At 40.7% G+C, this 24,562-nt stretch overlaps 3 protein-coding genes across 3 annotated transcripts in view; all 3 read left to right on the top strand.

Annotated features, from left to right (window-relative positions):
- The window catches only part of LOC113129211 (capping protein, Arp2/3 and myosin-I linker protein 3-like), a 28,283-nt gene extending 27,487 nt beyond the window's left edge, over nucleotides 1–796 (top strand). The window contains exon 40 of the mRNA XM_026305078.1: nucleotides 447–796. Coding sequence (XP_026160863.1) covers nucleotides 447–487 — 41 coding nt within the window. The 3' untranslated portion in view covers nucleotides 488–796. The remainder of the gene's footprint in view (nucleotides 1–446) is intronic.
- Nucleotides 797–12,505: 11,709 nt separating this feature from the next.
- Nucleotides 12,506–15,184, top strand: nrl (neural retina leucine zipper). Its single transcript, XM_026305588.1, has 4 exons — nucleotides 12,506–13,123; nucleotides 13,248–13,523; nucleotides 14,492–14,707; nucleotides 15,023–15,184. Exons 1-4 carry the CDS (start codon nucleotides 12,506–12,508, stop codon nucleotides 15,182–15,184), a joined length of 1,272 nt encoding a protein of 423 aa, XP_026161373.1.
- Nucleotides 15,185–17,975: 2,791 nt separating this feature from the next.
- On the top strand, nucleotides 17,976–22,687 carry LOC113129322 (GTP-binding protein REM 2-like). The gene is made up of 5 exons (XM_026305243.1): nucleotides 17,976–18,033; nucleotides 19,104–19,413; nucleotides 19,532–19,605; nucleotides 21,273–21,450; nucleotides 22,395–22,687. Exons 1-5 carry the CDS (start codon nucleotides 17,980–17,982, stop codon nucleotides 22,685–22,687), a joined length of 909 nt encoding a protein of 302 aa, XP_026161028.1. The 5' UTR covers nucleotides 17,976–17,979.
- Nucleotides 22,688–24,562: the final 1,875 nt, after the last annotated feature.

The following is a 24,562-nucleotide window of genomic DNA, read 5'->3' as shown; positions in this document are numbered from 1 at the left end:
TCATCCCACTGGGTGATCATTTTTACGGAGAGCAGCCACAGAAGTAAATCTTCAGCTACAGCTTATATAAATCAATAATTCTTTGATGTAAATATGCTGAGATGGCTTTTTTGTGAGGCATGGTTCACATTAGCAGATGGTTCTTTGGAATAACTTTGCAAATGCAAATGTTTGTTTTCATAAGTGAAAGTAGCTCTGTCCATATTTAATATGGACAAGAACATTTGTGAGATTTGTGAGTTAAAAAAGATTGTGCTTGTTCATAATTGCAGGGCAGATCTGGTCATATGGTACTTTTAAATAACCATATATAAATGCAGGCAATTCCAAAGGGTTCACTTACTTTTGACGTCAATAGATTACTGTAGATTACAGATGAATAGATATTGATCAACCACAGTGATATTTTAATTTTTTTTTTTTTGTAATGGACCTGTCCTTTGCAGACAGCATCAGCTCACCACCTGGTCACAGTGAGCTTTTGTGAAATTCACCTGCTGCTGTCCAGCCAAAGCGTTGTCATGACAACTGTGGAGCATATCATCCAGAAAACAAAGAAAAACATGAGGACGGGAGAACCAGGGAGAAAACATGTAACAGCGCAACAGGACAGACGACACAAAGCATCAGTCACTGACTTCTGTTGAAGCACTCACTTTCCTCAATGTCACTTTGCCTCCCTCTTTAACTTCACCCCGACCGTGTTTCTGTCTTTACTTACCTCACATGAAAAACCTGCTCAACTCTTCTTTGTGGCTACAGTATTTCAACAGTATTTGCTACTTTAGAAAACCCAACCGATCATTGTCTTTTGTTTTGGTGGATGGTGGGCTGAGTGCTCGAACATTGTGGCTTTGCTAGACAGAAGATAAAAATGTCTTCATTAGAATGTGATTTCTTAAATCTGCATTTTGACTGCTGATATACAGTTGATTGTCTTGGTTGACACTTGAAAATGAGTTGCTTCTTATGAAATAAAATTTGATGATTTATATCTAGTTTTGCTTTCAGGAACTGAAAGGTAATATATTTTCTAGAAAAAATAAATATTATGTATGAGCACCCTCACTGTATGAATAAAACACTAATAGAAAAAAAACCAAAAAAAACACCTGTGACTTTTGTGCCTTTCATCCTAACAATTTGTTGGTTACCTCTGGTGAAATTATCAATCAATCATTTAATTTAATTGTTGTTCTACTATTGTTAGCTCCTGGATGTTTCTTATCTGTCTAGTTATCCACACGTCACATTAAACTTTACAGTTCTTTGGTTTATGGAACTATTAATGTTTTGATTTAACAGCCTGCAGCTTTTAGGTTCAGTCTCCCCAGGTGAAGATCTGTTTTCTTCAGCAGCCAAACACGAGTGAATACTACACCCATATTTATCTGGGGGACAGAAACAAGACTCACAGTTAATAAAGACATCTGCTGAATGTGTAAATAAGCAGCCAGTTTGCTAGCAACTTAGAAGCGGTAGTACGTTCTTGTTGCGTTGTTTGCGTTGTTGCTACTTACAAGCAGCCAGAAATGTTTATGTCCCCATGCTAATGCAGTTCTAACTGCAAAATGCATCAATGTTAGCTAAAAAGTAAAACAAAACAACTAAATCAGGTACAAACTGAAGCTGTGGAGCCATTTTCCCCCCCCTTTTTGCAATAACAGGCATCCCACTGACTGGTTTGATTTCCATGATCATAGGTGGATGCTAAATTTGCTTCCTGACTTCAGAAATGCCCCCTCTGGTTGGCATGGCAACTTCATGCAGTCACACAAGTCAAAGAGAGTGAGAAACAGCAGGGGGCGACTGGTCCCTACAAATGAAACAGGATCTGAGGAGAGCTCCACTGTGCAGGTTGTCAGTAGCAACCATGCCATGACCTTTTTTTTCAAAGATGCTATAATGAGTCAGATACGAGTTAGGATACTCCCATGGGGAGAGGAAATCTTCTTTGCAGTTTGCTGAAATAGAGATAAAGAAGCTGTTTTTCCACCAGGTCATTGATTTTCAACAAGCAAACAGCCTCTGGTGAATTTCTGAGAAGGTTTCTCAGTTGACTGAGACTAATTGCTGTGTTGAATGTTAAATGTATATTTTGCAGAGTTCATAAATGCATCTCTGCAATATACCTCTCTTTTCCCCAGATGTTACGGCTGCTTGGAGACAATGTCAGACAAAACAGAGAGATACTGCATGCATGAACCTAAAAAGATCTCTTTAATCATTCAGTCTCCATATTTTTGTTAATTAATCACTGCAGTTTTCCAGATAAAAAGTGATTTAATATCCGGCCCCACATCCACTCTTAGCACAGTCACTCTGGGCTGAGTCTCTTCTGAAGCAATTTAACATCTTAAACTTTGATTTATGGCGAGATTAGAGGCAGAGTACAGTGGCTTCCTAAAAGCACAGTGAAATATAACCCCAGTGTTGAGTTGAACTTTTAGTCCCTCTCCACTTTGAATGTAAAGTGGAATCCATTCTAATGATATTCTCTTAAAAAGAAAGTTCTTCATTATTGATGAATTGTGCACGGCAGCCCAGAAAATGGAGCTTTGAAACTTCAGATACACACATTTTTGACCAAAACGTTAAACAGAGAATTTGATTTATTTTTCTTAAATATTTTTCTAAACCTTTATTTATTTATTTATTTTACATTTTTCAAGCAAGATTTCATGCTTGATCTACAGGCACTTTCTTGGCATAATTAGGATTTGTACAATGCTGTTGTATTTATTCAGATTAGGCCGTATCTCCTTATTGATTAGCAATTACATGACTCAATGGCACCTCAACCAACATTCTTATAATGGGAAAGACTGAGGTTGCCCATATATTTTTAAAGTTACTGTATCTAATAAACCTAATCCTATAATAATTTAAAAAACACCATTTAGAGTTTTTAACAAGCAATGAAATTATTAGTAGGACCAAAAGATTTTTTTTGTCTGCATGATCACACCTGAAATTTGAATTTAGATTTGAGTACGTTTCATTCTGCTCATTTTGTGGCCATATTTTGCCATATTCCTTACTGATGTGAGGACACATCACATTACACGGGAGGCACCCGAACACATCCTACTCTTCTCATCATTCTTCTGCTGTTACCAAGCAACATGATCGCATAAAGGCCGAGGGAAGAGAGGAGCCAGAGAGAGAACATGTGTGGGTAGAGGAGAAAGATGCGTGAAAATAAAAGGATGCAGGCAATCCAAAGAAATGTGCATGATTGTGCTCACACAATACTCCTCCAAAATCCAAATCCAAATCCTCTTCCTTCCGGGTTGAAGGAGTTACCAGTTACCACGTGTGAAAAAACTATTTTGTAACTTGCGAGACCAGGTTCAGTTCATGTTTTAAAAGTGCTGAATAGAACTTGAAAACCACTAACTTCTACTTGCAGTACATTTACTTAAATTGCCTGTTAAAAGAATTAGCACATAAGAACTATTTCCTAAGAGAAATTATTTAACCTCCATGCTGTCAGAGCATTAACAAGCTGTGAAAGTGTATTTGCATGTGGCTCTTCACAGCAGGCCTGCTGAATGATATTTGTGGGAAATGAGTCATAAAGCAGACAGTGACAAGCTAGAGCGTAATGTAATGTAATTACAACCATGTCTGCAAAAGGTCATAAGTGAGCTAGGTCGTCATGGGAACCGTCTCCCTAATGGGCGACCAGGGTCGCTGCGTTTGGAGTCACCTTATGGCCCTGCAGCCTGTTTGTTAGACTGAGCGGCTCAAACAGCATCAGTCACAGGTGTAGCTGCAGCTAATCAACATGTACACAGACCTGCACATCTACTGCGTACAGCTAATCAGGATTATGTACTGTATTATATTATGTAATTACTGTTAGAAGGAGGGGCAGCATTCAAGCATTGTTAGAAATTCTATGATAATATTGGATTATTAGGACAATTTTTTGCTATGATATTAACAAAAATATAAAGAACATAATAAATAAATAAGTTACAACACTGCATTTTGTCTAAAATGTGAATTGTCATACCAGACTATAGTCATGCTCTGTGGGCTTGTACTTTGACACAGTGAGCCTGTACATAAATGGTACAAACTAACATGCCTCATATATAAATAATATGAAATAAAAATAATTGTCTTTGGAAGCGTGTATATATAAAATTTAACAATAAGAGAAGTCTACAACAGTCTGCACAGAATGTGACTGTGTTGGTAAAACCATGGGAATAATAATCAAAATTTCATGAAAGTACAGTAAATACTAATCATAAATTACTAGAATGATATACTTTATAATAACCCAATAAAGAGAATTTTTAAAGGAATGTGCATTTTTACAGCTACTGTCAGTCATGTCACTCAAACCCAAGTACACAAACTTTTGTATTTACATATGACAAGTACAAGTAAGACAGGCATTTTAATTTTAATGTTGCAGCAAAAGTACTGTAGGTGTACTGCAGAGGAGTTATAGCCTCAAGTTAACGCCTCCTCAGCTGAAGTTTATAATTACTGAAAATATCTGGATTCAAATGTGTTATTTATTTCAAGTTTCCTTCACCATCTTCTCCCTAATGTTTATGTTCTTGACACTATCTGAAAATTTTCTCAGAATAATTTTCTGTTAAATACCAAACATCAACAAATTTGAATTTACATATAGAATTTGCCCTGGCTATTTAAGAATTTGTTATTGAAAAAAGTTATAATTTTGCAGAGGGGAGAAGAGTCAGAGCAACTACGCGAGGAAAGAAGGAGGGAGCGGAGACGGGGGAATGAATTAACAGATTTAGTGTCATCTCTCAGTCTGGGAGAGGAGCCAAAGTATTGACCACCTTAATCCGTTCATCCCTATCTTCCTCCTCCTCATCCTCCCTAACCTCTGTCTATGTCTCTTTGTCTGCTGCCACCCCCAATTTCCATCTCTGTTCATCTGTTTGTTTGTTGTTGTTTTTTAAGATTAGAGCCGTTTAATACTTTATGTTTGTTTGTATGTGCCATCTGTCTAAATTTAGAACCTTTCAGCAACATTTTTGTTAATTACACACAAACATGTTCGTGGATGATGATTTATTGAAAAGTTTGTGTGATTTATAAACAAATAGATGAACAGATACTCATTAACAAAATATGTTCTATGTCTATGCTCTCATTTTTCAGCAATATAAGGTGAAATAATTGGTCTGAAATCAAACATCATGTGCATCAACATCAGTGAGATTTTGTGGCAAACTTCAGATTATAATTTAACATGTAAATATCGAATGTTTAGCTGTACCTGCAGCACAAATAGACCTGCGAGTGTATAAATAGAAGTGATGTGATTATAATAAGTGTGTCCACTGATCTGAGGTGTCAATAAACAGTTCAGGCTGGGGTAGGGGAGGTAATCGCAGGGGTACTGACAGCTTGTCTACATTACAGACCAAATTCATAGATATTTGTTAATCTGACACTAGTTTCAGGGGGAGAATCAGTGCTAATCCCATGACTAGCCTGATAAGTCCACTCACAATGAGACCCCACTTGTGGATAACACGAGGTAAACGCTCTCAGGCACACAAACAAACAACACAAGTAAGATGGTCTGGAATGAAAATCAATAAAAGACAGTAAATAGCTTAAGAGGTATGAAATGTGTAATCTTGTAGCCACACAAGCTCAAAGTCAGACTCAAATGGGCAATTTAAAGATTAACAGTTGAAGTGATGGATTAGCTTCCTTTTACAAAAACAGTGATTAGACACAGCCATGAAAAGGCGGGAGCAAGGAAGTTAAACGATAAACAGTCTTCCCCAAGTCAATGAAAAACAATGGCTTTTACTAGAGAGATGAAGCAAATAAAACAGCATGAATGTTTATATATATATTTTTTTGTCTGTTCAGTGGTAGAAATATAAAGGTAAAAGCACCTCTAATGCCCACAAATCCATTTATGATTAAACTAGTTTTTAACCTTTATTAGAGTCAGGGTAGTTATTTCCCTCTTCTGGCATGTTGTAACTTTCTTCTGGATGTAACGTTAGCTTTATGTTTGCTGTACAGATATGAGAGTGGTATCAAGCTTCTCAACTAAATCTAATCAAGGCAGCAAGTAGGTGCTGACACTACCTTTAACTTTCATAAAACATTATTAGAATTCCAAATGTTGAGCTACAGCCAGTTGAATGTGGCCTTTGTTAGCTGTGAATGAAGGTTTCTGGGATTTTTTAATTTTTAGGCAACACATAGAACTGACAAAAAAGTAGGGGGAAGACATTAAGATGAGACTGAGGATTATCTGCAATAACGTTGTCTTAGATAGAGTCAGATCTGATATGTTGCAGCACTTTGACATGTGGGTTTTCCTAGTACAAGCACAAGAGTTTCAAAGGGCCAAAAACATGTAATAGCATTGATAAGTCATATTGATTGCTATAAATACAGTACAGACCCTATCTTTACATACTAAACTGTACTCACAGCATATTGATGAATGCTGCCGATGCCTTTTTCCACAGCAGATGTTTTCACATGTCACAGTGCACAAAACACAGGTGCATATGATAACGCTAATGAAGGTGGAGTGGAATGATGCTGTGGTTAATGTTATTAGTAACACCTGTGTGTGTGGCAAAATGCTGTGGGAAGGACTACTGGCACACACCCAGTATAACCTAATATTGCCTTGCTTTGTAGCTGAGCTTGCAGTGATCATTTACTTAAAGGGATGGATTGGAGTTTCTCACTGTCCCTAGCAATGTGTTTTATGGTTTATCCAGTGTAACAGGACGCCTGATATCACAAAACCTGTTTGTTTTTTGTTTTGGTTTTTGTATCTGTATCTTTAACATATTTCTTTTTTCTACATCTTATATTTTTTTCAACATTGTCATTTGGGATTAATCTCACTGACCCAGGATTAAACAGGTTAAATCAAACCATTAAATCATTGTTTTGGTCTTAGGGCTAATTATCAAGGGCCATCATATACTGCATCTTTTCTCACCACTGTGTCATTGAACAGCTTCAGTGTGCGTGTGTGTGTGTGTGTAGAGAGTGAAGGAGACAGATCGTCAGAGGGAGGGAATGAGGGAGGGGTCCCCTTGTGAGGTGAGACGGGTAAGCCTGCTGCTTGCAGCAGATTAGGACACATATCTGTGGGATAAGGCAGAGTTAGTGGGACCCTACAGGCCTCAACCTCACACCATCTGTCCACAGAGGGAAGATCGGTCTTCAGCTCTGTCATTGTCCTGTCTATATTTTCTGAATCACTTCCCTGCTTGTCTACCAATTCTTGTCCTCTTTATCCAAAAGCCTTCACCTACAGTATGTTTATATATGACTCTTGTACCAAGTCTCTCCCACTTCAGTAGTTCCTGTTTCATGACCCTACCTGGCCTTAAGAGCCTCTCAGAGGATAAAAGCTGGAGGGTATGAAACTGGGTTAAGAGGTTGATGGAGAGGTCAGCTTCCCATTGAGGAGGTTTTGGGCAATGATGTAAGATGCTCTAGATTAAAGGGTCACTTCACCCAAATAACCAAAGTAATTTTTTTCACATACCTTTAGTGGTATTTAACAGTGCAGATGGTTTTGGTTTTATTTTCCCGGGCTGCCATCAAAATATAATGTATATGGCTGGAATTGAATTTGTGGTGGTCAGGACTTGAACATTTAACAACCTAATCCACAGACAAACGGCAGCATATTCACTGCAACCTGACATACATGTTTTTGGACTGTGGGAGGAAACTGGAGTACCTGGAGAAAACCCACGCAAGCACAGGGAGAACATGCAAAGTCCACACAGAAAGGCCCCTGCTGGATTTCAAACCAGGAACCTTCTTGTTGTGAGGCAACAGTGCTAACCACCAAATCACCATGCTGCACTCACTGATTTACCTCTTTTAGGTTATTTGTTATATATTTCTCATATACTATAGGAAATATACAACATGCAATCAGAATACAGCCACTACTGCATCTTCTACTACGACCTCTACCTAATATGATGATCACAGTGCTGAACCCTGTAAAGGGATAATTACAGTAATGAGGCTTCAGAAGAACAGTGAACAGTCTGAGGCTGTAAATCAAGTCCCATCTGAATGTGAGGTGGATGCAGGGCATATGTGTATGACTGCAGATCTATGAGGGGTGGTGATGTGTTTGGCATGAAGAATGAGGTAAGTTCCTCTGTCTCTCCCTCTCTTTGTGCCTCACCCTCATGGGAGGCCCTGTTGGTTTAACTGCTAATCTTTCTCCGGAAACACAAATGATGGACAGATAGAGAGGTTAAAATAGAGAATGAAGAGGGGAAACTGAAAGAACAGACTATGATGGCTTATCAGAGACCCTAGTTTGCACTGAACAGTGAAGTAAAATACAAATAAAACTTTAAACTCCTGTTTATGAGCATTGTGCTATTTTCATGAGTCAGCATGTCTGCCTGTCTTGAAGTTTTTGTTTACCATCCAAATCAGATTTGTGAAGACACTATTAACTCACTGATTCCTTAACGAGACACTATTAAGACACAGAGAGTCCTTGGATTAACAAGTTTAGCTTTTAGGGATCATTGAGAAATGCTTGTTGTGCATTTCTCTGATCGGACTAAAAGAACAATAAATTCAGAGATTTTGAGTCCAACTGAGAGACAGTGTGGAGACACAGGGGGTGCTGTGGTCTGAGAACAAAACCAAACCCCCTTTGTGGAAATATTTAAGACAGCAGCACAATATGGCTTTGCTTATCTAAAAACTACAATGACATGCAACATTTTTAAAATCACTCATTATAGTCATGTATTTGGATGTTTTTTTTTGCAATTGTTTATTTTTAACAATTATATTGAAAGTAATTATTAAAATGCTAAAGCAATCAGATGAAGACACCTAAAGTTGCATTAAAGTAGAGAAATATCTTTTTTTTTTTTACAGAATCTTTGTCTATAAGGAGCACAGTATCCAGTCCAGTTTTAAGATATTTATTAATTTAGTTTATACTGAGCCTACATGATGCCTGTTCAGAAATACATACATTATGGAGTCACAATTAAATCTACAGAAATCAAGGAAAGGAATACTGCTTAGTACATGGGGCTGAGGTGATAAATAATTAGGACTTTTTATTTTTTATTTTAAAAAATCTATTAAATTGTAAAGAATTCAAAGGCTACCAGCACCAGCACACTGGAGTTAAGTTTTACTGGATATGTAAAAGACCTATATCTATCTGTCAATCTACAGATAGATATAGATAGATGGCATTGTTATTCTGTCCCAGCTTGTTCCAGGTCTTTAAATAATCTTAGCTGCTCTTCCACTGGAGTGAAATCAAAGGTGTTAAATCAAATGTGTAAGAACATTTGTTGTCATAAGTCTGAATCACATTGATTACCTAAATAAAGACTTGTAACATCACTATAAGTTTATAGCGCTAAACTAAGTTGAGGATTTTCCTGCAATCCTGCATCATATAACAGGTCAGTAGCTGTGAGTGTCCACCATGAGGCAGTACTGAGTCAGTCCAACTGTCAAGACTGTTTTACTCAGTGATGGGTGACTAAACTTTATTTATCAGTGACAAACTGAATCTGAGCAGTCATCAGTACATGTTATTGTGCAGAACAGTGCGTGACAACTGTGTATGACCTGCACTTCACGCCATTTGCCATGGGACAAAATAGCTAATGTGTGTGGTAGTGTGTGCATGCATGAAACTCAGTCTTTTTGACCTTTAATAATAATGATAATAGTATGAAGGGTCCAAGGGACAGAAAGGTGAATTTATAGGTGTGTGTGTGAGAGAGAAGGGCCTGTGGGGTACAAAAAAACAGAGGGACAAAAAGTTGGAAAAGAATTAGAAAAAAGAATAAAGAGACAGACAGTGAGAGAGATAAAAACTGAGAGAGAGACATGGCCAGTGAGTGTGAGTCTGTGAACGATGAGAGAGGAATATGGGGGAAGAGAGAGAGAGCGGGAGAGGAGGGGATTGTTGCAAACAGGGATTTGCAGCAGAGGGGAAAGAAAGAAAGGGGGCAGTGGCACTCAGTGACAGAGTGCTATACACACTCATATGCACACACATACACACATTCTCTGGTCACTCTGTCTCTTTGCAAACGTGTCAGTCAACCAGTCAGTCGATTATTTCTGTGTGTGTGTGTGTTTGATGGGGATGTTGAAAAGAGCTTGTAACCATCCTTCATCTCTATGACCGACGGTAAGACAATTTCATTCACCTTGATTGTCACCTCTCATCTCAGGACTAGCTTTCCAACTTTTCTTCTCATGTGTGTGGGTGTGTGTTGTTTTTTTTTTGTTTGTTTGTTTTTTGACAGGCCTTTTGCTGTGACTCTGGTCCAGAGCCAGCTTGAGGCCTCCATGGAGCCTGATCACTGTTTGTTTTATATTACAATCCATTTTGAACCATAGGGGCAGGGGGGAAACCGATGAACTGCACAGTCAAAGATGGAGTTTTAATTAATGTTAATGTTAATTACATGTATTACATTTGAAACCCTACAATTATGACTATAATTAGTAGGAAATAGTTTTGCTCAACAGATTTCTTTCATGTACTTACCTCTATAGCACATTGGAAATACTGAACTTTTCATTGATATTCAGATTTTTTTTTTTTTTTTTATTAGTTCAAATGTGTTTAAATGACTTGGAATGTTTGTTTTGTCACTTTGAAAACAGAATAACCTTCCAACTATTCTATATTTCTATATTATATATATCTATTGATGAGTTAGACAAGATCAAAAGGTCTAGCATTTTGATATACGCATTGATGTCAGCATCAATTTCAGTTAAAATGAACATGTTTCACACCTTTACATGTCTAAAAATGTATTTCAATTAATTTTAGAAAGTCTTGGGCTCTGGATTAAAGTCTGAGCATGTTGATAATTGGATTTGGTCTCTGAGACTTGTGGATCTTTCTGTCAAAATGATTAAGCCCTCTGAATTCTTACACTTCAATCAGTTGTGGGTTCAGTAGGCAGCGCTTTCTAGAATAATTATTTTACATTAGAATAACAATAGAATTTCAGCACAGAAAAGACTGCAATACTTAGCAGAAGATAGGTCTATTTATAAGATTTAAAGATGTTGTGTGAAGATCATATCATATGAGGGCCTTTGTATAAAATGAAATCTAAACATACTTGTTAAATATTCACAGTTATGAGCAATTTGTAGTTTTTTATCTACACCATAAAAGTATGGTCCTGTTTGTCACATGACAAACATCCATGTGCAACTCAACATGCACATGTATGTGAGCGTGCATACTGTATGTTTATAGTCCCATTCATGCATGTATGAGATGGTGGGCATGGGGAATGTGCTGCAGATTATTGTCTTAATATAACACACAAACAGTACTGATGCACAAACTGACATAGTCTCACTTCTTTAAAACAGTTTTGTGAAGAACATCACAAAGACATATACAAGCTGAAAATGTCAGACTGATTTTTTGAGGTTTTTATTTTATAATACATACAAATACATAACTAGCAAATATTCAAAATAAAAAATAGGTAACACTTTCTCTATACTGGGTTATAATGGTTAATAAAGCATTGACAAATATTTTATAGATCAGTTAAAAGCCATTAATAAGTCACTATTAATTATAATACGTTGCTGTTAGTTGTAGTGGCTGAATAGATTTATGTACAGGACAAACCTAATTTGGTGCTGGAGGAGGATTTTCTACAACCTGGTATCACAAAAGTTCTTCTTATTAATGGCTTATAACTGATCAATAAAGCATTTGTGAATGTTTCAAGGAGAACCCCACTGGTTTTACAGGTCTATTTACTGGTTTCAAAGAATATGACTGCATATGTGAAAAAAATGTGTAAAGCCTTTTGTGCTCTAGAGAGAGCTGTATGAAGTCTGACGAATTTCCTCAAGGTATGTCAGCTGAGTCAGTGTCGGATGAAACTGCTAACTGCAAGTGTGGAAATTACCAAAATCTGGGTGCAGAGTTAGAAGTGATTGGACCAGACCCCTGTAGCTTGAGGCTAGCTGCTCAGTGCTGTGTTTAACTACTACAAGTATAACACACCGGAATCTCCAAATTGAAATGACTGCAGTCCAGGTGCATTGTGGGCAGTGCAGTCACCAGATTTAGACAAGGAAGAACAATGTGTTGAATAAAGAGTGACAGCCTGAAAATATTATACTTATCAATGGAATCATTTTGTTTTAATAAAAGAGGCCTAATTTGAAAGTGGAACAAAAAATGTTTTCCTAAAATAGTCTTTTAATTGTGCCCTGTCGTTTTTTCCCATATTCATTCTTTTTTATGTCTTTGTTTCTTCAGGACAAAAGAAACATAGACAAGGACAGAGGGACGTTCAGTTTCTCACAAAGAAAATTCACCAACCAGTTTGCTTCCTGACATCACGACTGCTGCTGTCTATGAGCTGCACTGAGGCAGAGGAGTGGGCTTTCCAACAATCCTGACATACGGCAAAACCCTGTTGAAGCTCCACCAGCATCAGCCACCATGTCCTCTCCTTCCCTCCCCATCCCCTCTCTGCCCCCCAGCCCTTTGGCAATGGAATACCTGAACGACTTTGACCTCCTCAAGTTTGAGGTGAAATCTGACACTCCTCCTCTCCCTCCTCCGTGTGTGTATCCCAAATCTGGCCTCCCTCATGACCCCTCCAGTTCTCCATACACCAGCCACCCTCCACAAGATTCTAGCTTAAGCTCTAGCCCTTACAACTCGCTGCCACCCTCACCGACACTCAGCGACGCCCATCCGCCACCTTCAGGCTCTTCCTCCCTCTCTTCGTCATCCTCCTCCATCTCCTTCCCCCTGTCCATATCCAACAGCTTCACTTCAGGCATCAGCTCCAGCCCTCAGGGGACTGTGGAGGGCAGCCCGGCCCATGGTGGGCCGCAGGGTCCCACCCCGGCCTCTCTGGAGGACCTGATCTGGTTAGCAGCGCTGCAGCAACAGTTTGGAGGTGAGGTGACGGGGCCTGCCACCCTGCTGGGAGCCTTGGGAGGTGTACCAGAGAGAGGGGACAGAGAGAGGGGGCTGGGGAATAGCTTTCTGGGATGTGAGGATGCTGTAGAGGCTCTGCTGAACTCGGCGGCTGCAGCAGTCAGCTCACAGGTAAACTTTTGTTACTCCTAAGGCTGAGATTTTTCTCTCTTTTATCAGTAGTCATGAAAGAGTTGACTTTAATTTTCTCCTAAAACCTGCCATATATCCTGTTATCCTCACCTGCCCTCTTCAGTTTCCCGGCCTTTCTCAGAGTTCGAGCAGCAACCTTGGAGACTCAAGCAGCGACAGTGGAGGAGACATCTCCTGCACCAAGGGGACAGACATGTGCCATCGCCCGCTCGTCTTCCTCTCATCAGCCCCTCCCTCACTCACCAATGGCACCTCCGCCTCAACTCCCTACCCACAACCCCTCAGCCCCCAAGGTCGCCTTCATCACCATCATCATCAGCACCACCCCATGCATGGCAATCATCACCACCACCACCACCACCATCCGCAAGTCAATCAGGTACACAGGACAACACTAATGCACTCATGCACCCAGATGGGCTCATTGTGACAATGATGCCCAACAGGAAGTGTTAGCCATTAAAGCATGGGAAATTTTTTGGAGCTGAAAGAAGCAGAGCGAGAGAACAGTGGCACCTGTAGCTGTAGAGAGCTGGACGGAAGGAGACAACAATCTCCGGTGAAGGATTAGGCTTAGAACATTAGAGCATGGTTATTAATGTCTGTGTCCATCTGAAGTGTCACTTTAAAGATTGCTCTCTACATAGGAACAATACATGAAGTGAAATCTTTGACTTAAAAACACACTTTTATCTGTAACATATAGCATTTAGCATTTATAAGCACTACCTAAACATTTCATCTCCGGTTTATAAAACACTAAAATGTAGCTCTAAACACATAAGGACATTTAAGGTGCCTTCAAATTTCATTTGTTTACAACTACATTTTAGTGTATTATAAGCCATTTGTTAAAGGCAAGGCCTGTTTATAAATGCTTTATAAATTCTAGGTCATTTGCTTCTATTTTTTTTTTTTGTTGTTGTTTAAAATGTTTGTGAGTAACTTTAGTGGGTAAATAAACTTTCTAATCTGTGTTCTGGTCGATCAAGATGTCTGGGTGTATCTTTATATGGAGCACAGTGTGAGCTTATGATAATATCTGCTATTATTGCTGTGCGTAATCCTGATAACTGTCACCCACACTTACAGTCAGATTACATGACAGATTATGGGCATGTGGTGGCCAAATGTGCCCCCTGACACACACGCGCGCACATCCGGCACGACACATCACATGTCCAGCGCTCATATTGCAGTGATAGAGTTAAATGTGAATCTTGGATAAATCCACTTCGCACTCCTCCTACTGTCCAGCCGTCAATCATTTCCAGCATGTGTCTGCTTGCCAATTATCACTGAGGAACAGCATATTCTCTCTGTGTGTCTCCTCCATCTGTTCGGCAGTGCGGGGTGAACGAGCGCTTCTCTGATGAGCAGCTGGTGAGCCTGTCGGTGCGAGAGCTCAACCGACACCTGCGTGGAGTGAGTAAGGATGAGGTGGTGCGCTTGAAGCAGAAACGCCGCACGCTGAAGAACCGCGGCTATGCCCAGTCCTGCCGCTACAAGCGCTTACAGCACCGCCACGCTCTGGAGTCGGAGAAACACGTGCTCACACAACAGGTACACGCTACGTGGTTTCACAGAAAGCTTTATGTTTCCTCCCTCGGTGTGCGCGCATCCAAGTCTCATCTGGCCCAAAACTTAATCCTAAATCTAGTAACGAGCTTTAACTGGGAAATTGTCACAGAAAAAGCGCCTGGAGGAGGCGATGATAGCAAAAACATCCAGTGTCTGACATTCTGACAGTAGTAAATCCCCCACACTTCTATTGCTGGCACTATATGTCGTGAATAATGAATGATCTTTGCACTGAGTCTCAACAAAGCGCACACAATTTATCATCGTGTTGTTTTTTTTTTTTTAATTCCCCCTCAGTTGGAACAGCTACAGTGTGAGCTGAGTCGGGTGCTGAGGGAGAGAGACGCCTACAAGGCTCGATACGAGAAGCTGCTCAGCACGAACCAAGGCACAGGCGGCGACGCCCCCCCGACCCGCTCCAGCAAACCACCTTCCCCACCCCCTGACTACTTCCTCTGAGCTTAACCCCGGAAAGGGGGGAAGGAAAAAAAAATCAAGACCAGCCACCACGAAGCAATCAATGATTAGTAATCAAACTTGGGGAAGTAAACAGGGATGTGTATGTGAGTTACTGTGTGTGTGTGTGTGTGTGTGTGTGTGTGTGTGTGTGTGTGTGTGCAAGAAAGGAAATGAAACAGGGACATTGGCAGGCAGTGTCCGGGCTGTTCAGCTGGGAAATTTACCCTTGAATGATAAAAGGGGAACTGAATTCATAAAGTTAGACACCTTGGCTGCTCCTTGGGCTCAGTTTGACTTCACTGTGAAAGATGGTTGCACAAACAAACAAAGAGCTTCCTTTGCTTGTGATATCAGTGCAACAGTGGACAAACATGTCTATGGAAGATGATCACAAAAGCTTTTAAAAACGTGTAATTAGTCCCTTACACTTGTGGGAATATCATCTATGCAATGTCAAATATCTGCAGTATACTCTCCTTTCAAACTCACAGTGTAGTTTTCTTTTTTAATAATAAGCTGCTAAGGCTGCAGAAGGTCTGAGTAGTGCAGTGGTGCTGGATGTGGAGTGGTATGTTCTTGGATGAAATATCCATGGCATGCAGTTAAGTATTTACCTGCTGAGATTTCACAGTTGCCTACCAAAGTGTTGAAGCTCACTAAGACTTGTTATACCATGTAAGAAGAATTATAGATTAATGTACATTGATACTTCACATGAGAGTCTTCCACAGATTGTGATAAATGCATAGTGGGGATTTTGCTTTTGTGCTTTAGCAAAGAAATCTACCCTTTGGTAGGTGGGAATGGTGACTTTCAGACATTGTTAATAGTAACAGAGAAGACTTGCTGTTTGCTCTCAGAAATGGGCTGTCACATACAAAGAGCTGGTAGCGTGCTAAACGCAGCGACTGCACATGGTAAAAGAGACAAAGACGACCCCTTACAGCAGGCGAAAAAGAGTGTGGCATGATTTGTGTGGTTGTGTCCAGTTCTCCAGACGAGAGAAGCAGTTTTTTGGGCAGACTGAACACCTTCGGAACAGGGACGATCAACATATTGATGCGGCACCAAAGAGCTGGTCACTGTGGGCTCGGGTACTGTGGGCTATTCCACATGAGACAAAAAAAAAAGAAAAAAAGATTGGTGCGGGGATTTAAAATAAATGCAAGTAATCTGTTCATGAAGACACCTTCTAAACTGTCCCATGAAATCATTACCAGGGTTCATGCATTAGAGCTATTTATTTTGTTTGGGTGTAGGTTAAACAAATTTTTATTTTATTTATTCACTTATTTATTCAGTATTGATTGTTTATTTATGTACTGATTCTAATTACTTCCTGGTTTTATTCGATTAGTGTGTATTTCTACTTTCCTACAGTTTATTATTTTATTCAACTGTAATTAGAATTAACATTAATACATAAAATAATCGCCATTATTAAGGTTTCCTGCTCATGTTGTAGTGTGGTTTCATATGCCAATGAAATAAACAATACTTTACCAAACCTGGCTTGCTGTGGTGTGTCGTTGTGCCCCTTTCACATGTTTTAACTTCAGATCCTCTCCATTTATCTATCTGAGCATTTCTCTCCCCACTTTCAGTCTTGCACAAACCTTTTCTCTGCTGCCCCATGCCCTGCTCCATCCTTCTCTTTATCTCCGTCCCTCTATAGCGAGGCAGTGACCCTGGGTGTTGCACCGGTTGGGATGACCTCATCTTTAGCTTTACCTCCCTCTCTCTGTCTCTCGCTCTCTCTTTGGCCTGTATAATAGAAGCAGGATTAGGGCTATAATAGCGCCCTGGCTGCTCACTGCCGGAGTCTATTGTGGCTTTGTGTGGGAGGGACGCACCGCTGCCCATGGCCACACTCACATTTTGACAGAAAACATGTCCAAATACACTCCTTAGTTCATGGACTAGAAATGACTTGGTTCAATAAAATGTAAATGAGTGTGAAGGACAAGGTCACATGATACAAGAGGTCAAGGAAAAGCTTTAGAAAGGTCAAACAATAAAAGAGGTGAGAGACTGATAGATTGTAGTCAGGCGGGTTTGTTGTTATGTCTCTATTCCACAGCAGGAATACCCTGGTGACACGATTTAAACATAGATCCCCCTAAGGACACACAGACACACACTCACACAAACACACAACCAATTAGTGTGGGGAAGACTTGTCTTCTTCTGCCCCCTAGTGGATGTATTACACATAGTCTTCATCTTCCAGAGGTCAGTGGGATTTTCGTGACACTGAACATTTTTTTTTTTTTTCTACCATCCTGTTACCTGCCTGCAACACCGCCCCACTTTCACTGCTGAGCTGAAAACACTTACACAGCGTGAGTCCTGGGGGTGGCTTCCTCTAGCCTTTCCTCTGCAGAACATCCAGGTCTGGAGAGCTTCTACGCCTCAAGCCAGTGAGTCACAGTTTGCAGAGCGGTGATGAATGACAGTGCTGACTGCAGACCTGGACCTGGACCCCAACCTGAGGAGACGCACAGAGACTCACAGTGATAGCAGAGGGGGAGAGAGAGAGAGAGAGAGAGAGAGAGAGATACAAGGAGACATAAGGAGAGAGAGAGAGTGTGAGCAGGGTAGAGTCAGGGAGGGAAGAGAGAGAGAGAGAGAGACCGCGTTTACTTGTAGTTGCCGAGAGCTGCGTGACAGGTGAGCGATCATACCGGGCGTTTTGGGCTGGGGCTTGATGAAGTGAGTGGGATGGGGGGATAAGGGGGGTCCTGTTCTGTGTCTTCTTCAGTCTTTATTTCGGGTCGGTTCATTTCAGTTTGCAGATGCCGACAGATGTGCCCGAAGACAGGCTCAACAACGAGGAGAAGGCGCCCAAGGTAGGATGCACGGGGCTGCGCGAGCTCGGGGGCAAACACCTCCAATAGCCAGTGTTCACACAACCAATCAGGTTTAGGGGAAAGTGGTTGGTGTGATGGTGTTTGATATTCAGTCAGCTTATATTAAACGTTTATTGAACTGCGTGCGTGTGTGTGTGTGCGCGTGTTTGCTTTAAGTAGGTGGTGATGCAGGGAAGAATGTCCTACATTACAATATATCAACCATGTGTTTACAATGGGAATCACTAAATCCAACTTTTGCCTAATTGGGATCCTTTTTTTTTTAATTTTAGCACAGTTAAAGCAAATATCTGTGTGACTTCCTTGGATGGAATAGCTCTCACCTACAGAGACTTATTACCTGTGTAACTCCCCTGGTTTTTAAGTCACAACTGTACTGCTCACTTTTACCTCAGCAGTGTAGCTGTTCAAACAAAAGGACTGAAGCATTAAACTGCTAAAAAGCCTGACTCCCCTCAGGAGTTGGTGGAGATTAAAAACAGAGCTAATGGATGAATATTGGACTTTTATTCATTAGGAGGAAGAAAACATGATGTTGGTCCATATCTGCCTAATGTGTGGCTGCAGTATGTTTGCTAACAGGTTTGCCATTGTATGTGTACATTACAATTTGTTTCCTGCTCCTAAGTGGCCAAAAAACGGAGTTACTGCAGGTTTAAAGAGGCACTCCGAATAAAGGTAGTTTCCTTGCACTGCTGCTCAGCTTGTGAACAGTTGTAAAAAGAGATGAACACTGTAAATCAGCTCAGGCTATAAATGTCATGGTATGTAGCATAACTTGACCCTACACAAATAAACACATAAATAATAATAATTTATTCAGAGGTTTAGATGGACGGTAAATGTCAGGACATGACAGCTTCTGCTGCAGAGATTTTGACAGTTCATTTCCTTATGCAAATATAACATAAATGGAATAGCAAAGCTAAATTGCTGGAGTTCCACATTTGGGTTCTGTGTTTCTAAGTATTATATGAAAAAAAAAATCCATATCTGAATACAGACTAGTTTTAAATGTTAAATAGAGTATTCCACCATCTCTCCTCCAGTGTGAGAATATGACTCTGTCCAGCACACCAACTGTTCGCAGAGGAAGCACTCCTCTGCCAATAAAGCACCAGCTGAGGCGAGAAGAAGCTGTCCATGACGACTGCGACTGGACATCAGGTGCAGCTGGACCTTCAGCCTCACCGATCAGCTTTAGCCCGGCCTTGGATGACACTCTGATCGTGACCGTGGAGGATAGACCTGATGGGCCTTTAAGAATTGCCCTACTGGGGCAAAACGGTGTGGGGAAATCATCTCTGGCCATCGCCCTCGCCGGTGACATGGACAGGACTGCATCTGTCGATTCTGATGGTACAAAGCTGTTGAATTCCTTGTTGCAGTGCTGTAGCTTTCACAGCAAGCAGCAGGTAAATAAATCGCAGCACTCACTTCCCATCTGAGACCTAACTGCTACTCTCCGTGTCCTTAGGGGAGGGTTATGTGTCTACAGTCACCGTGGATGATGAGGAGAGCACCATCATTATCTATGACAACTGGCGACAGGTGAGCCCAATAACACTTCACTGTTCCCACACGCCCTGCACCTTCATTAGGCCAGTGAGCCCACTCTGCAGCTGTATGCAGTATGCTCGACAGCATATCATTTTATGTTGTATATACACAACTGATACAGTCAGCAGGCCTGAGGGCTACAGAGTCTTTGGCCTGCTTTAAGAAGGGTCGCAGTGTGTCTTGCTTCTTTAGTTTTACACAGAAAACACATTTCTAGCTGAGTAATAATCATTGAAAAAAACCAACAGGATCCATCTACTCATACTTAAATTTGAGCATGAGCATATCCCAGAATGCCCTGGGAAAAAGGAGGATTACATCTTGGATAGGAGAAAAAACACTGTCAAAGGGTAAAAAGGTAAACAATATTGAAAGAATAATAACACAAATATATGCTAACAGCTTACATAGCATATTTTGGACATGTGTGTGGAACATACTGTGTCTGGAGCATATTTCATTGTTTCATGTACTTAAAAACAAGAACTGTTGCCAGGCTCAGAGAAGTGCTATCACAAAAAGAGTGCAATAAATCTGCTGCCTCTGCATCTGGTGACAAAGGAAAGCTCATTATCAGGTTGTTTTCAACACTTTTTCCTCTTTTCCCTTGAGTGTAGTTTAGAAGCATCTGTGTGTGAATGTGGGCAAAAGAGTGACAGACAGAAAGATTGAGACACAGACAGATAGAGAGAGAGAGAGATAGACAGACAGACAGACAGAGAGAGAGAGAGAGACAGACAGAGAGACAGAGAGAGAGAGAGAGACAGACAGACAGACAGACAGAGAGAGAGCCAGAGGGAGATGCCCACAGCGCAGATGTGCCCAATGACTACATTAATGCTTTTGATTTAGGTGAATGTGTGAGAAACACTGAATACACAACATCGTGACACAATCTGTCTTTCCTGATGTGGGGATTCTTATGTGTTACTCTCTGTATAATGAGTTGCATTTATTGTGAGAGACACTGCAATGGTCAACTTGAAGGTAATTTGCTCATGAGGTTGCAGTGTTACATTTGTGTCTATCATTACAGTGCAAAAGTTGGCTTTGGTCTAATTCTACATTTAATGAAGACAAAATGAAAAGCCAATGGATTGTGGCAGCTCTAACTAAAGACAGAAGAGCTCTAGTCCTTTTTATCTGAAGGATTCACTAAGGAATGTTTTATTTTTAGAGTTTTTTTGTCTCTTTGCTGCCCAGAGAGGCAGAGTCACTAAAAATGGGAGGTGTGTTGCAGTTAGTGCTATCTACAGTAGTAATTTCTCACTAAACCCCAGGGGACTTCAGATTTAGTGCACTCAGTTGTCTCCTGTTTCTCCTGGCGACACTGTTTTCCTGCAAGTAAGGCTTGGTCAACAGCACTCGTGCTCAGTGTCTGACATCAGTGTGTTTTCTGACAGAGTTTAGTGCCATGGACTGTTTACATGTCATTGTCAAATATGTGTTTTGACTTGATTGACATTCTTCATGATTCCTGGTTGTACTTCTAGATGATCATGTTTTAATATGTGTAGCATATTAACTTGTGCTAACTCAATTAGTACACATATCATACCAGGAAGATACCATGGCTGAGATTTCAGTTTCATTACAGTATTTTTAAATAGCACCTACAGTACTGTGACATGCAGTATCTGCCTCTGTGTGTCCCCCAGGACTTGTCAGCTCTGCAGTGTGAGGTGTGTGTCCTGGTCTTCTCGGTGACTGACAGGCGCAGTTTCCACCGCACTGCCCAACTCCGACTTCTCCTCAGGGAGACTCAACCCCAAACTCCCATCATCCTTGTCGGTAACAAGAGTGACCTCGTTCGCACACGTGAGGTTACCGCTCAAGGTAAGATGAAACACCAACAATTTCGATTGCTCTGACATTCTGATTTAAATATTGTTGAATTTCGATTGGGGTCATGCAAGTACATTGTATGACTTTTTACCAGTGGACCCCCATCTGCTTTGCAGTGAGAACAAAAATGCAGCAACACAGAGAATTCTTAAATCTCTTTAAAATAACCACCACTGTTCCAACTGTGGCAGATAATGTGTTCATGTAGAACCTCATTGCTCGTAGCAAGAAGCTGATTAAGTACAGACATTTTCAGGTACTTTAAAGTAGTTTACAGTGTTTACAGTTTATTGTCTTTGCCTAGAGGCTCATTGTAGTGAAACTGGGGGAAAATATCTGCAGTTTGTTGTGATATTTCTGTAGCTAAAACTGATACAGCATCTTAATGTTTTTTCACATTTATCATTATCTCTACCTCTCTGACGTGGTTGCAGTGGCTGAGAGTTACCTTTTCTCTTGTGCAGCAGTGCATAGCATAACGTAGCACCTCTAGATTTTCTAGCCACTGAGTATCAACACTTTCAAAAGTCTCAAAAGCCCCTAACCATCTGTTCTTGTCACGCTATAAACTGCTTAATGGGCTCCACATAATTGCTTGTAAGTGCATTTTGCACACTTGGATCAAAGAAGCCCACCTAGTGTTACTGGCTCATACAGAGAGATCAACACTCTCTCAGATGAAAGAGTACTAGCCCTTATTATGCGTTGTTGTTTATTTAAATTTAAGATTATGTATCTCTACCTGTTTTTCATACCTTTGTAGCTTGTTCATCATATTTATGGCTTGTTTAACTTGTTTCCGTATTGGACTCAGTTATGCTGGTAGGAGGCATATCATATGTTGTTTTGTGACAAACTAAAACACCCTAACTCCAAAGATTCAGGGAAATGACAGTTCTCTTTATTCATCCTGTTCCATGAATCTCTGCCCTCAGAGGCCATGTCCAGCGCCGCCCTCTTCAACTGTCTGTATCTGGAGATCTCTGCATCTCTGGACCACCGCACCCCAGAGCTCCTGGAGTGCGTGGTGCGACTAGCCAGGGGTCAGCCCCCATGGCCCCCGGGGGCAAATGCGGAGGACATGAGCAGAGGAGGCCAACGTGAAAGCATCACCTCCCGTGCCAAACGTTTCCTGTCCAACCTGGTGCCCCGTTACCCGCGAGAGCGAGAAGCGGGCAAGTTCCTGAGGCAGAAGTCTCGCTCTTGCCATGACCTCGGGGCGCTGTGATCAGTCACTGCATGGAGTTTAATGGTTAGGTTGTAAACAGACATAGCTGGAAGGCATGTAGTATATGAAGGAAGAGAAGGACAGGGAGTGATACAGCAAATAGTGGACTGGAGAGGAAGTCATGAGGAACAAAGGTGTGATTGTGCCAGGGGGAAGGCAGAACAATGTTGTGAATAGTCATCATGTGCATCCAGCAGAGGAAAACAGGGAGAATGACAACAATGTTAGTGATGATGTTTGCTCATATGATGCTATAGAAATTTTGTATACAAGACCAAACAGGAGACAAATATTATAATACTGTTATAGAAGATATGTAAATAAACTGTAGTAGTGACACTCAACTAACCCACATAGCTTTGAGAGATAAATAAATTGCTTTTTTGAGTCTTGAAAAAGCCATTGCATGTTTGCCTTGGGGTCTGTTTTTACACTAGTGGTTGTTGCTTATTACAGAAGAAAGCTATCACACTTAACAGCCCAAGCACAGGATAAAGTCATGACCATACATATTCATAAGTCTTTAATGGGTTAGACTTTGCTGATGATTCATGTTGTGTTCAATAACTCTCAGCTGTTGTGGTATCCATAGGGACTGAAGCCATTAAATAGTGAGAGACTAGCAAGGAGAAACGGGAATTAAAGAGATAAAAAAAGTGGACTTACAGAGCTCAGCATGGCAATGAGAGAAGGAGTGCAGAAGGAAGGGTGGAATATTGTATATAGAGTGATTGTTGCCATGTTACAGTTGTCAAGGAGACTTGATTTCACTGAGACATACACATTATGTCCATTTCAGCTCTGTGGCTTTGCCTCTCCTCTTTTTGCTGTGCAGATAGAGAGGCTGATTCTGGCACAGCATATTGTATTTTAAAGCAACTCCAAATTAAATGCAAAGGATTTCGTCAGATATCAGCTTCCATTGCACTCATCTGTATCACTCTCTACATTCAGCACTTCCATCCTCCCACTTCCACCCACATGTGAATAGAGATTTAGCACACCATAGGTCGTTAGACCCATCATTTGTTATCAAAGTGAGAACTGTGCTATAATAGAAGTAAAAAATAAAATGGTGGCATGATGTTCTGACTCATTCCCTTGGCTGCCAACTACTGGAACGGACTGGAAGGTTAAGATTTTGGATGTCAACATGTACTACAGGCTCCCCCATGTGGCTGAGCTGAGTAAGGTCTTGCAACTGAGCTAATTATGAAGAAATATGAATATGGTTGATATGGCAGATGTAACAGCATTGCTTAATGTTCTCCATCCTAGTTCATATGTTTCTGCAGAGCAGCATTGCATCTGAGTTTCATAGTGAAGTCCTGTGGGTCATCATAACAGAAACAAAAGGTTAGAATTTACAACTCTGTCATCTGAATTTATAAAACACTGCTGTTCTTGGTCAAATGTGCACTGAGAGTATGCATGTAAATATGCAGATGAAAAAGATCACTGTGACATTCTGTTTCTAAAACAGGGATCATCAGTAGATATACAGTCTGCACCTGAGCCAACAGCAATCTCTTCATTGGCACCATTTCAAACCTTGGCTCTGTGTGTTTTGAAGTTAAATGATCTGCACTAAACATCTTGGCAGTATCTCATGAGCTTAATTCCTACTCAAATCACTGAGCACTTGAAAGAAACACTAACTTTGGTTCAAATTTCAACCACAGCAAAAACTAAGGCCCAAATTCCTCTGCAGCAGCTTCCCACACAAACATGAGTTTTATCAGCCAAACTCCACCTTCCCAGATACAACACAGAGAACTGTGTCCTTAATGATAACCATTGTTCTACATCCAATGGACATTCTGCTTACCAGAAAAAAAAAATGCTGTTTGCTTTGATACTGGACATGTTTCTTGT

The sequence above is a fragment of the Mastacembelus armatus genome, chromosome 4 (genome assembly GCF_900324485.2).
Source record: "Mastacembelus armatus chromosome 4, fMasArm1.2, whole genome shotgun sequence".
Lineage (NCBI taxonomy): Eukaryota > Metazoa > Chordata > Actinopteri > Synbranchiformes > Mastacembelidae > Mastacembelus > Mastacembelus armatus.
The sequence above is the reverse complement of the archived record's forward strand: the minus strand, read 5'-3'. Positions and strand labels throughout refer to the sequence as shown.